Source organism: Heterocephalus glaber, unplaced genomic scaffold (assembly GCF_053883595.1).
Source record: "Heterocephalus glaber isolate CG9 unplaced genomic scaffold, H.glaber_assembly_v1.0 deba00001733, whole genome shotgun sequence".
Taxonomy (NCBI): Eukaryota; Metazoa; Chordata; class Mammalia; order Rodentia; family Bathyergidae; genus Heterocephalus; species Heterocephalus glaber.
Window position 1 is genome coordinate 9,080,458 of NW_028258444.1, and position 13,153 is coordinate 9,093,610.

At 33.2% G+C, this 13,153-nt stretch overlaps 1 protein-coding gene across 1 annotated transcript in view; it reads left to right on the top strand.

Annotated features, from left to right (window-relative positions):
* The window catches only part of Muc19 (mucin 19, oligomeric), a 44,127-nt gene that overhangs the window by 12,401 nt on the left and 18,573 nt on the right, over positions 1-13,153 (top strand). Inside the window, exons 7-14 of the mRNA XM_087199957.1 lie at positions 1,887-2,097; positions 2,738-2,860; positions 3,229-3,352; positions 8,146-8,281; positions 9,638-9,730; positions 10,393-10,477; positions 10,634-10,771; positions 11,852-12,001. Coding sequence (XP_087056083.1) covers positions 1,887-2,097; positions 2,738-2,860; positions 3,229-3,352; positions 8,146-8,281; positions 9,638-9,730; positions 10,393-10,477; positions 10,634-10,771; positions 11,852-12,001 — 1,060 coding nt within the window. The remainder of the gene's footprint in view (positions 1-1,886; positions 2,098-2,737; positions 2,861-3,228; positions 3,353-8,145; positions 8,282-9,637; positions 9,731-10,392; positions 10,478-10,633; positions 10,772-11,851; positions 12,002-13,153) is intronic.

Genomic DNA, 13,153 nt, shown 5'->3' on the forward strand with positions numbered 1-13,153 from the left:
TCTGATCTGTATCTCCTTATTTAAACCTCTCCCTGACCCCATAACTGTTGTTTTCTTCTCTTTATATATTTGATCATTTTTTAAACATTTCACATATAAGTGAGATCATGCAGTTTGATTTGCGAATATTTTTTCCAATCTGTAACCTGACATTTTGACTTTTTTGTTTTCTTTGTTGCACAGAAGCTTTTTAGATGAATGTTGTCTCATTTATTTACTTTTGTGTTTGTAGCTTGAGTTTTTATATGACACCCCAAAAAATCACTGTTAAAGCCCATCTCCAGGAGTTTTTATTCAATGTTCAAACCAGGAGTTTTGTACTTTCCAGTCCTATATTTACTTTTTTAAAAAAAATCTACTTTGAGTTGATCTTTGTGTATGGCATAAGATCAGGCTCAATTTCAAATTTTTGCTTGTGGAAATTCTGTTTTTCAAGCATCATTTGTTGAAATGACTATCCTATTCTGATTGTGCTCTGTTGGTGCCCATTTTTTGTTTTGTTTGGATTTGACTCAGGGATTTCTATCCTGTTCTATTCGCTATGTGTCTGTTCTGTGCCAATACCATGCTGTTTTGAGTATAATAGCTTTGTTTAACCTTAGGTTTAATTCAGATAGCAAAGCTCCCCTTCTTCGCACTCATATCTTATTATTAGGATTGTGTAAATCCAATGTTCTAGTCTGTGTTTTAGCTTTAGTCTAGCTATAGATGCTAAGATAAAATGTCTTCCAAACATTATAATATTTACTATATATTAGTGTAACATTCCCATTTCCTTTGCACAGTGTTTGAGTCCACCTCCCCATTATTAGCTCTGCATTGGTATTGACTTGATTCTCCTCTGACAACAGAAATCTGTGAATTGTGTTCTTCTCCCTTACTTTTGCCCCTGCTATCCAGTCTCAATGGTTACCCCTATATCCTCTGTCTTTTTTGTAGGAATTGTAACTATAGTTAAAAATAGTGATCATTTACTTTGTAAATTTATGGTTAGGGTTATTTTGCTGTTTGATTTGATAGATTGCAGCCATTTCATCACTGTAAAGATACACAGATTCTTATCTCAATCCAGAATGAAATTCTCAAGATCAAAAGATATGTAGATGATATGAATGGAAGAGACATCTGCTTTATTGACAAATGTTGTGTTGCACTGTGATGATAGATCTCATGATCCTCTTGCAAAGCAAATTAAACCAGGGTACTATATGGTACAAATTACACACTTGTTTGACAGAAGCTTTTGTGTTTCTCTGGAAGCAAACATTGTTAGAAATAGAAAACTGCTACATGGCAGTTGGATTACATTGAAATTTGAACTGTATTAGTTCAATATAGTGTTTTTATTTCCTCTGTGGACATAGAACAATATGTTATTTTTAGAGTAAACTCACATGACTCCCCCCACACACACACTTATACACACACACACAACGGATAGATACTGTACTTTATGGTTGTCTGTTTGCTCATCAAATACACACAATTATCAGTTGAAGGGAGAAGTTCCCTTCTGTGTATTGTGTTATTCCATCAGTTACCAGTCCAATCTGTAGCATTAATGAAGCTCTTCTTACCCTTTCTATTTTTTCATGTTTTAATATTAGTACCATGGTTAGAGACATTTTGGATAAATTGAGGTATAATTTTTGAAATCATTATGAGCAATATATAATGCCAGAAGTGAAGCATTCTTTTAGGAGTCATTTTATCAAACCTAATACTTAAAAAAAATTATTTCAAGCAGTGTTCAACAATTCTCCCTGTCAAATTTATAGGATATTATGCAAAAACCAACAAAACGTCTATATACATGTTTTTATAAAACTTCATTTTATTGCCCATTTTTCTTATGTTTCAAAAAATCACCATGTTTTGTTTTATAGTACTGTAACAACATCATTGGAACTTACTTTGAGAAATGTGAAAAGGTAGCCACTTTGTCAAGTGGCTACAAAACCATCTGCATCAATGAGTACTGCCAAAGAGGAGAGAAAAGTTCTACATGTGACACTTTCTCGGAGTTGTCCCGGCTCTGTGCTTCTGATGGGCCCGGCATCTTTGAATCCTGGCTCGATGATTCCAATGTGACTTGTGGTAGGTTTTTAACTACTGTAGATGATGAATAAGTTCTCATAGCACTTTAAAATCAAGCTATATTTCCAAGTAGTTTTCTCAAATGATTCTAAACCCTAGGAAGAAGGATCACAGAGATAAAATTTTGTCTCTGACTTGCTTATGAAGAAACTGAGACTCAATTTTGTGATGTGACTTGCCTCAAGTCACAGTTTTTTAGGGTAAAATCCTAATAAGGAGTTTGATAATCATTGGTGAAAAGTCATGGGGGAAAATGAATAAATTCTGTGAAAAAACTAGAAAACCTATTAAAAGTATACAGATGAGGACTATGATTTTATTTCAAGAAGTGATAAAACACAATTATAGCTTCTTTCAAATATTAATATACTTCTACTTAGGTCAATCCTTACAAGTAAAATAATCAATTTCAACTGAAAATGAAATTACATACACTATATATTTTCTCTAAATTAAATATATAAAATAGTGCAGGAGAAATTTATGTAATTTAGTTTTATCCAGTATCTTAAAGATTGACTTATATCTTCAAAATCAGATGCAAAGAATCCCGTTTGAGAAACCCCTCATTTGAATATTATGTATTTGTCTCATTCATTTTTCTCTAATTTACGTATATGCATTTTTTTTATATCTCCAGAAAAACCTACATGTCCAGAAAAACAGATCTACAAAGAATGTGGACTCTCAAATCCTGCAACTTGTTCGAATGTGGCTCCTTTTCAAGACAGTGAATGTGTGAGTGGCTGCACCTGCTCAGAAGGTAATACCTCCAAGAAAGTATTAGCACTGAGGTGGCTGAGTCACAAGTAGTGTGGCATATTATTGTAGCAAGGTATTTCAACAGTTCAATCATTCCTAATGTATCCTCACAGCAGTCTACTGAGGAGGATTAGAGAGACTTTAAAGCTCATGTATGTTTCTCTCTCTCCCAACATGAGGGCCGCCAGACTCCACACAATATTCTCTATTCCTACACTGGGCTCCCCAGGACTGTGCTCTGTGGAGCAGTGACTGTAGCTCATCTTGCTATACTTGAAAGAACTGGTTCAAGAGCTTCACAAAAAAAGTGCTGCACAATTTACTGATGTTTCTATAATCTCTGGATTAACCTTTTATAATGTACTTTAGGTTATCTACTGGATGATATTGGAGAGAAAGGAAAGTGTGTATTAAAGGAAAGTTGTCCCTGTGAATCCAATGGAAAAGTGTATAACCCAGGAGAAATCCGAGAAGGACCTTGTGGTTCTCAGTGGTATGTGTGTCCTTTTGTCCACATTTTATTAATAGTGAAATAGTACTAATATTTTATCTACTTTGAAAAAGTTTCCTAAATGCACTCTTAAAATAAACTTTACGAGCTCCTAGGGCAGAGAAGGTGAGCCGGTCCCAGCACCCAGAAGGGAGCTCCCCTGCTACCATCCCAAGCTCCTAGGGCAGAGAAGATGAGCCCTGCGGGGCGCCAGAAGCACCCTCCCCCGCCATGGAAATGAGAAGACACATAAACAAGCCTCAGACTTCTGGATCACGTACAGCAACCCCAAAGGGAAACGAGATGGAACAATCTGATACTCAGCCACCTGGACTCTCTGAACCGGCAACAAAAGAGGATCTGGGAAAAATGAAATCAGAAATAATTACTCAGATAACACCAAAGATTGTGCTCATGGTGCAAGACATGATCAATAAATCTAGAGAGGACACAGATTAAAAAATAGAGGATCTGAGGAACATGATGGAATCCCAACATAGGAAACAAATGGAATCCATAAAACAGATGCAAACAGATTTCTGGGAGATTAAAAGCTCCATCGAAAGTCTGTGCAGCAGAATAAACCAATGTGAGGATAGAATTTCAGATATAGAAGAAAAGATTCCAATTAATGACCAGGAAAACAAAAATTGCTTTAAAATTGTAAAGGAACATGAGAAATCAATCCAGCAGCTGCTAGACAATGCAAAGAAGAATAACATAAGACTGATTGGAGTCAGTGAAGAAACAGGAGAGAGTGCAGATAACATAAAAAAAACTCTTCACAGAAGTGATGGCAGAAAACTTCCCAAGGAGGGGAAAAGAACTTAACATATAGATAAGTGAGGCATATAGGACTCCAGCTAGCCTTGATCAAAAAAATCTACACATAGGTATATAATAGTTAGGATTCCAGAAATCCAACAGAAGAACAAAATTCTACAAGCAGTGAGAGAAAAGAAACAAACCACATACAAAGGAAAGCCCATCAGAATCACAGCAGACTTCTCAATGCAATCCCTCAAGGCAAGAGGAGCTTGGAGTGATGTATTTCAAGTCCTAAAGGAAAACAGCCTCCAACCCAGATTGATGTACCCTGCAAAACTATCTTTCAAAATTGCTGGAGAAATAAGATACTTTCATGATAAAGAGCACCTTAGGAACTTCATGAGTACCAAACCAGCACTCCAAAAAATTTTAGACAATACCCTAGGAAAAGACAATGAGGACCACAACCCCAGGAAACCCAGCAGAATGAATCCATTGGGCATGACAAATTAAATGGAAAGGGGGAGAAGCCAACAAAAAGAAAAAGTCATGACAAGGCTTTTAAAACTTTTAACTTCATCTCCCTAATGGGTGTATAATTCAATCTTGTTATTGTACTGATTAGTATTTTTCTGGTTCTAGAGTTGCACACCTTTCCTTGTGCTGTACTGGCTATTTATCATCTTTTTATGTCTACTTTTTAATAGGGTTGTCTATTAATGAGCTGTAAGAGTTCTTTATATATTCTAGTCATAGGTTATATGCATTGTAAATATGGTCTGTTTAAGGACTATTTTTCATTTTAATGATGTCATTTAAAGTTCTAAATTTTTTTTTTTTGGTACCAGGGATCAAACCTGGGTCCTTGCGAAAGTTCTAAATTTTGATTGAATCTCATTTATCAATTTTTTTCTTTTATACATCATGTCTTTTGTGTACTAGGTAGTTCTTGCCTATCCTGAATTCATAAACATTTTCCCTTATAATTTCTTCTTAAAGTTTTATAGTTTTAGGCTTTCATATTTAGGTTCATAGATCCCTTCAAGTTATTTTCATGTATGGAAAAAAAGGGTTGAGGTTAATTTTTTATATACAGATACCAGGTGTTCTAGTGCCGTTTGCTGAAAATACTGTCTCTTCCTCGACTCTTGAATTGAGTTTATATTCTATAAAATGCTAATGTTTAATAATCTTTCAAAACTCAGTGGACCATATATGTGTGGTTCTATTTCTAGATTCTCTGTTTTATTCCAGTGATCTATATGTCTTTTCTTACACCAACACTGCCTTGATTATTGTAGCCTTAGAAGAAGTCTTAAAATTAGGTACTAAACGTCTTCCAACACTTTTTAAAAAAACTTTTCTAGGTCCTTTGTACTCCTACATAACTTTTAAATTTCAATATCCAATTCTTCATTTATAGCAAGTATACATAGACCTGAATTTTTATATATACTTTGTGTTTTCTAATCCTGCTAAATTCAAATACAAGTTCTAGGGGCTCCTAGAGGTTTCTTAGTATTTTCTCTGTAGATGATCATTTCATCTACATATAAAGATTTTGCTTCTTCCTTGCCAATCCTATCCTAGTTGTGTCATTTTATTGCCAGTCTATTTTGGTGGGGCCTATGTTTCAAAGTTTAATGGACAGATGAAGAGTAGGCATATCTGCCCTTGTTGCCCACCCTAGTGAGAAAGCATTATATCTTCTCCATTCATATAAGGCATTCTCACTGGAAGTATGGAGAACATGTCTTTAATCTGTTGAGAAGTTTCTGTTCTACTTCTAGTCTCCTGATAGCTTTTACCATGAATAGCTGTAGAATTCAGTCCAATAGTTTTTCTCCAACTAGTGACAGGATCATATGGCTTTTTCCTTTTCTCTGTTAAAATGATGACTTTTGGGGATGGATCTTCCAATGCTGAACCAACACTGCCATCCCTATAAGAAAATCACTTTCTACATACTGCCAGATCTGACCTCTAATAGTTTGTTTTGTTAAACAAATTTCCATCTATGTTCATACTTTTTTCTTCTATTATCTTTATCCAGTTTTAGGATTAGCACAATGTTGATTTCCTAAAATGAGGGGAGAAATGTTCTTCTTTTTTCTGCTTTAATTGTTTGATATAATTTATCAGTTAAAATGTATATGAGCCTGCTGTTGTCGTATAGGTAGGTTTTCAAGCTAGGAATATACTTTCTTTAATAGGTGCTATTCAAATTTTATATTTCCTCCAGAGCTAGTTTCATTAATTTGTCTTCCAAGTTACTTCTTGGAAGTTGTCAAATTTATTTCAAAACAGATTTTTTTAATATGCTTTCTATATCCTTTTAAATCTGTGGTAATGTCTCCTAGATCTTGATATTGTAATTTAAAAAATGTATAACTGATATTGTGTAACAGGAAGAAAAGGTCTAAAGGAGCAGGGGAAGTGGGAGGGGTAGGGGTAAGGAAAAAAGGGAAAAGAAAAAATATGAGAAAAGGAAAAAAAATGGAAACAAAGTCTTTGTAAATAGGGAAGGATGGAGGGTGTGAAGGGAGGGCAAGGGAGGGGGAAAAAGATAAGAACCAAGATACTTATGTGATGGTACAAGATCTCAATGATGAATGTAACTGTATTTTATACCTAAAATGTACCAATAAACTTAATGGGAAAAAAATAAAATAAAAAGATAAAATAAAATAAAATAAACTTTACAGAAATAAGTAGCAATCTCATTGAATTTTCTGTTATAATTTAGACTTTTTTTGTTGTTAAAAAAACTTAGTGTATTTTTAATTTAAAATATGTTTTCTTTATATCTTTAAAAGATAATGTTGTTCACTAACTGAAACAGTGATTTGAATAGTAAACCACTTGGCACAGTAGTTGCTAATATAAAGCAAAGCATAGCACAAGATTTTGATTACAAAAATGAAATAATGATGCTAATTCTGCTAAGAATGTTTAATAAAATGTACAATCAGAAACAGCTCAATTCTTTTCAAATAATTTCTATATATGGATACACTGGTGATAATACATTGTTTAATCTGGAGTGAATTTTAACATGTCAGAAGTTAGTGCAGATTATTTCTCTGTTGTTTGGTTATTCAGTTTGAGTTCTATAACAATATGATCAGTGAAAAAATTGAAAAAAATAGAAATATATTGCATCCTTGTAGGAAATAATCTGACTCAATAAAAAATCTATTATTTATGCTATAATATTTTCCCTGTGAATAGTTTGTCATTGTGGTAATAATACACCCATAATAATTATTAATAAGAACAACTATGATTTATTGAATGTCTACAGTAGTGTTACCTGAGCAAAAAATAAGCCACAAAAATGGCTTACATGTGTAATTTAACTTTTTTTTTTTTAGTACTGGGGATCGAACTCAGGTCCTTGCACTTGTGCAGCAAGCAGTGAAACCACTGAGCTAAATCCCCAGTCCTAACATTTTTTGGTATATTTTAAAATGGAAAAAGAAGCAAACAGTTGGAATTAACTTTAATAATGTATTTTATATAATTCAGTACCTCCAAAATACTAGTTCACTATAAAATTAACAGAATAAAGTTAATGAGATATTTTACAATATTTTTGCATACCGAGTCTTAAAAATCTATATGTAATTTACATTTACAACAAATCTTAATTTGCCTAGCCACAGTTTTAAAACAGTATGTTTTTGATTTGTAGTGACAGTACAAGTCTACAAATGTGGCATGCAGTAGGTGTTTTAATGTTAATAATGAAATGTGTTCCATGGAGGCAAATTGCTTCAAATCTAGCTTATATTTTTTTATATGTTTAATTTATGCAGAAATTATTTTAGTCAAAGGAATTGAAGTCTTTTTAAATACCAGGATCAATGAGGTGTTTTATCACAGCTGAGATGTTGGATGGGGAGTGACCTAATAAAGTTTCATCAAATGTCTTAAAGTTTCATCCAATGTCTTGATATTGTGATGTTTATTTTCACATTAGAGAAGATACACTTGATGACCTTTACCATAAACACTGTGTTTTACAGCACATGCCAAGATGCAAAATGGTCTTGCACTGATGGGTTATGTCCTGGAAGATGTAAGGTGGAAGGAAGTTTATTTACCACCTTTGATGATAATAAATACAACCATCCTGGAAACTGTCACTTCTTGGCCATCCATGTATGTAACATCTTAGAACACTTGAAAAACTTCATATATACACTAAACTATTTCTCAAGCAAATCTCTGCATTGAATTAGTATTTAAAGAAATAAAAAACAGTCCTCCTAATTACCAGTTATGCATACTCAATATATTTTATTTCACATGTTGACATTGATATCATTACTTGTCAATATTGAATCAGTAATAACCGTGCTCTTTGAAAATTCCTTGGACAGAAAAGCCTAAAACCCTTTTCATGCATTAATAATCCTCTAAGTACACTGGGAAGCTATTTCACTCTTCTTCTTTGCTTTGCATGTATTACTAATTCTTCAAATAAAACAATCTTTCACATTTGATGATGTACCTTCCGCTCCCATCATTATTCCTTTGAACTGATTTTTCATCTTTATAGTAGAGTGGTACCAGCATGATACAGGATAACCTTACATTTACATTCTTTTCACTGCTAATGTTAAGTAATCTGAATTCCAGTAAAAAGATGATTCCCCTTTGTAGCTTGTGCTTTTCACTGATGTGAGAGTAAACAATTGTATTTAATCATTGTAGTAAGAAACAAGATGAACAGAATTTGTGAATCCTGAAGTGAGAAGAGTGGATTAATACCTAGTAATTTGCAAAGTGTAGTTGCTGCTACTGAAAGTCTGTTTTCCAAAATAAAGCTTCCTTATTGCCTACCAACATAATTTGTTTTCCCTTTTTTATGCTCTTCCTCTTTTAATCCATGAGGATTAGGAATGGGGAAAGTGAAAGGGAGATATGCCAAAGCAGATGGAATATGTGGTTCTTGTAAATCAGATGTTCCTAGACTTATGATAGTCAGTGTTTGATATGGCGTATATGATAGTTTTATAAATCAATTTCCTTTCACATTAGATTTACAAACAGTAGGGACTGTCCAGGGAATAACAGCAACATGATCACTAATTCCTAGTTATCCCAACCGGACACCCCAATTCCCTTTAAGAAGATAAAGAGGAAAGATAATAGAAAAAAGTGATCATGAAAATCTAGTGATAGGGCCGGGGATTTAGCTCAGTTGTTCCACCACCTGCCTGGAAAGCCAAGGTCCTGAGTTCAATCCCTGGTACCAAAAAAAAAAAGAAAATCTAGTGATGGTAGGCTACATAGACATAGCTGCACAGGATCTCCGACCATCTGTAAAGCTCTCAGCTTTTCTGAGATCATACTGTGAACTGACAAAAGTTTCTATTTTCAGAGCAGACTGTGTGCAGATACTGTGCATAACTGAAATTCAAACATGCAATCTGAATGAACCACATAGTAACAGCATGTACTAAGTGATATCTTAAGAAATATTTCAATAAAAAATATTTTTTGTTTTCGCAGAATGAAGACTGGTCTGTTAGTGTTGAGCTTCGTCCATGTCCAAACAGTCAGACAGGAACCTGCTTAAACAGTGTTACACTTCTCTTGAATTCAGTAAGTAATTAGCATCCTAAGGTTTGGTCAGAAGAAAATCAAATCCATTATTTCACAAACTAGAAATTTTTGAGTTCAAAAAGGCTTTACTATGTAAATTAGAATCTTAAGTAAGTTTGCATATAAAACCAATTAAGTTTCTGGATAAGCTATATATTGGAATTTTGAAATATATTGAAATTACTTAAAGAGACAACTATACACTAATTACAGGTCAACCTTAGATATCCATTTTGGTTTACTGGATTTTTACATTTGTGAACTGCTTAGAAAGAAAGCAAGGCATTTGTTTCAAACTTTGTGTTTGTGGAACCAACATTCTCAGTGGAAATAGATATAAATGGGAAGGGAGGACAACCAGCCCAGACCTCAGCTCTTATGAACTGTCTGACCTTCGGAAATCTAAGTTACCTTCTTGAGTTTCAGTTTCCTAATGTACAAACTGGGGATAAGGATTCCTTTATAATCTGCCACATAGAGCTGATATAAAAAAACAACAAAGCAAAATTTAACAGAAACTTTTAAACTAGTCTACATTTTAGGTATTTATCAGTTAATCCCACAAAATTAAATGTTTTTATGGCACAAAATTCAGGTTCATATATTATATTAAAATGAATGTTGTAAATTAATATGAACTTACAAAGTGTTTTAAATTTTAGTCTGTTTCAGTTGTCAAATACGTTTTCAATAGTGATGGGAAAGTCACAAAGGATATGGTTAGAATTAAGGATTATTACTATTCAGGTAAGTTTAATAATATTTTAAAATAAGTGTATGATGCATTTATTCATTCAATGCTTAAAGATATTAAATATTTTTGCTTTTAACAGATAAAATATTCTAGGTTTTTAATAAACCTGCTTAACATCTTATAATTAATTTTAATAATTACTTTAACAGACGAAATACAGATCTTTAAAGCATCTACCTCATACCTTCAAGTGGAAACATACAATCACATAAAAATGCAAATACAGACAGTTCCTGTAATGCAATTATATATTTCCATGCCACCCAATGAATTCACAGACACTGTTGGTAAGTTCTCTCAATATTTCTGTATTTTTTTCCAGAACTCTAATATGATCATTATTTATTTAATTTCTATTTGTCTGTCAATGACAATGAATGAATGACACTCAGTGACAATGATACTAAAGTAAAGCATATTGATTTCATTCAGACTGTAGTAAAATAGTTTTATTTTCTTTTTACAATAAGATCACCTATCCATTACAAAATCTTTTCCTAAAAAGATTTTCAACATTTAAAAAATTTCAAGTTAGAGTTTTTATTTTAATGAGATTTAACAATATATGTCATGTGTCACTTTGGTAGTTGTATACATTAATAAGACTTTGACCTGTAATTCAGTAAATGAAAATATTATGCATTTTTTGAAAATCTTATTTCAAACACAAACAGCATTTTTACGTCTTCCGATAGATCACTTGTCTTTTTTTCCACTTAGGTTTTTTATCATACATACAGCCATAGGTGTTGAAGAAGAAAATCAAAACAATCATAGCAAGTCCTACTAAGAGCTATTAATTTATAAATGGTAGAAGCTTTTGTGACATACTTTACTTGAGAAATTCTTTACACATTATTTAATTATTACACATAGGGATAAATGTAAGTCAGTGGGCCAGAGGTTCCAGGTAAGAAATGCTCATAGACTGCAATGTGATTCATCTCTCCTCACCAAAACTGTGGAAATGCAGTCATAAAGCTTTCTACCTGTAAACAGGCTTTCTAATACTCTGTCAAAGAGGGAAAGTTACAGTGACAAACAGGAAAAACACAAATGGGAAATGGTGTTTCAGTGCTCAAGAATTTGAATGAAAGAATGAAATTTGGTGTCATGAAATTTAACTTATGTATGTGTATATGCACATATATACTTACATATATATGCATAGTCATTTATTTTTACATATATAGCCATATATATGTAAGTATAGTTATATGTATTTATATATGTGACTAACCAAATATATTCTCAGGTAGTTTCTACAGGTATTAATTTGAACAAAGAACTGAAGTGAGGATAAAAATCCAAAAGTTGAGTAGGTATGAAGATGTTAAACTGCGTTCTGTGCTATTATTATATTACAGGACTCTGTGGTTCCTACAACAATAAAGCCGAGGATGATTTCATGTCAAGTCAGAATATATTGGAGAAGACGTCTCAAGCATTTGCTAATTCTTGGGAAATGATGCCCTGTCCTAAAGGAACCCCTGCTTCATGTATCAGTATTGAAAAGGGTAATGTTTACTGAACCTCAGACTCTGTAATTAAGTGTTTGGTGCAAGGAATTATATACTTATTCTGATAATAATCTGAGCATATTAGGTAATCCTGGCTTTGGCTAGTCTTCACTATACTGTCCCAATTTTAGAAGAAATCAGACAAGCAGCCTGGCTGGTTGATTGTGCTGAGAAATTCATTATTCAATGAAGGCTTATCTCCATTTTCTTTTTCTGTACCTGCTCTTTCCTACTTTATACAGTTTTCTCCATAATTATACAATAAGAGGGTTAGAGAAGACTTAAGTGATCATTTAGTTTATTAATTTTCCCTCCTTTCATTTAATGGTGAAAATGACCATTGGTTAAAATAGCCAGATTCACCCAAACTGCTGGGGGCATGGGATGATAGAGCTATATCTGGGTCCAGGTATACCCCAACTTCTGTCACAAATATCAGCAATACCAAGCCCAAACACAGATCTTACTAAAACTTCACACTTGCATGGGTCGCTTATGTTTAGCTGACCAAAAGACCTTTACAAATACTGTTCAATTTATTCCCATAAAAACTTGGGAAGGACATGGTTGAGGTTATTTTCTCATTGATGTAGATGTTGAGAACGGAGCCCAGATTTGGTGTGTGTACTTAATAAGGGTTACCAGAAGGGCCAGGGATGTAGCTCAGTGGCACTGCACCTGGCTGGCAAGTGCAAGGTCCTGAGTTTGATCCCTAGAACCAAAAAAAAAAAAAAAAAAATAATAATAGTTACAAGATGATGCTGTAGTCCATGTATTTTAAATCCGAAACTTCCCTAGTATTATTGATTTTCCTGAATGCCATACATTGCTTCTTCATAAATAAGAAAGGCTAGGTTAAAATACATATACTACATTGACATGTTAGTTGTTTCTAAAATAATCCACATATTTAAAAGGCTGATCAGCTTATACCATTTTTTAATGACTAAAGCAATTTCTTTTGAAAATTTCCTAATTTTTATTTGAAAATGAGTTGGTAAGAGAATTAATGGAAACATGTAATACATATTTCAGGGTTTGGTTATGCTATTTTGTTTTTGTGGTGTTGCAATGAAAGCAATTATGATGAGACTAGACAAAAAGAGTGTATGTATCATAAGAAACTAAACCACTTACATTAAGTAGGCT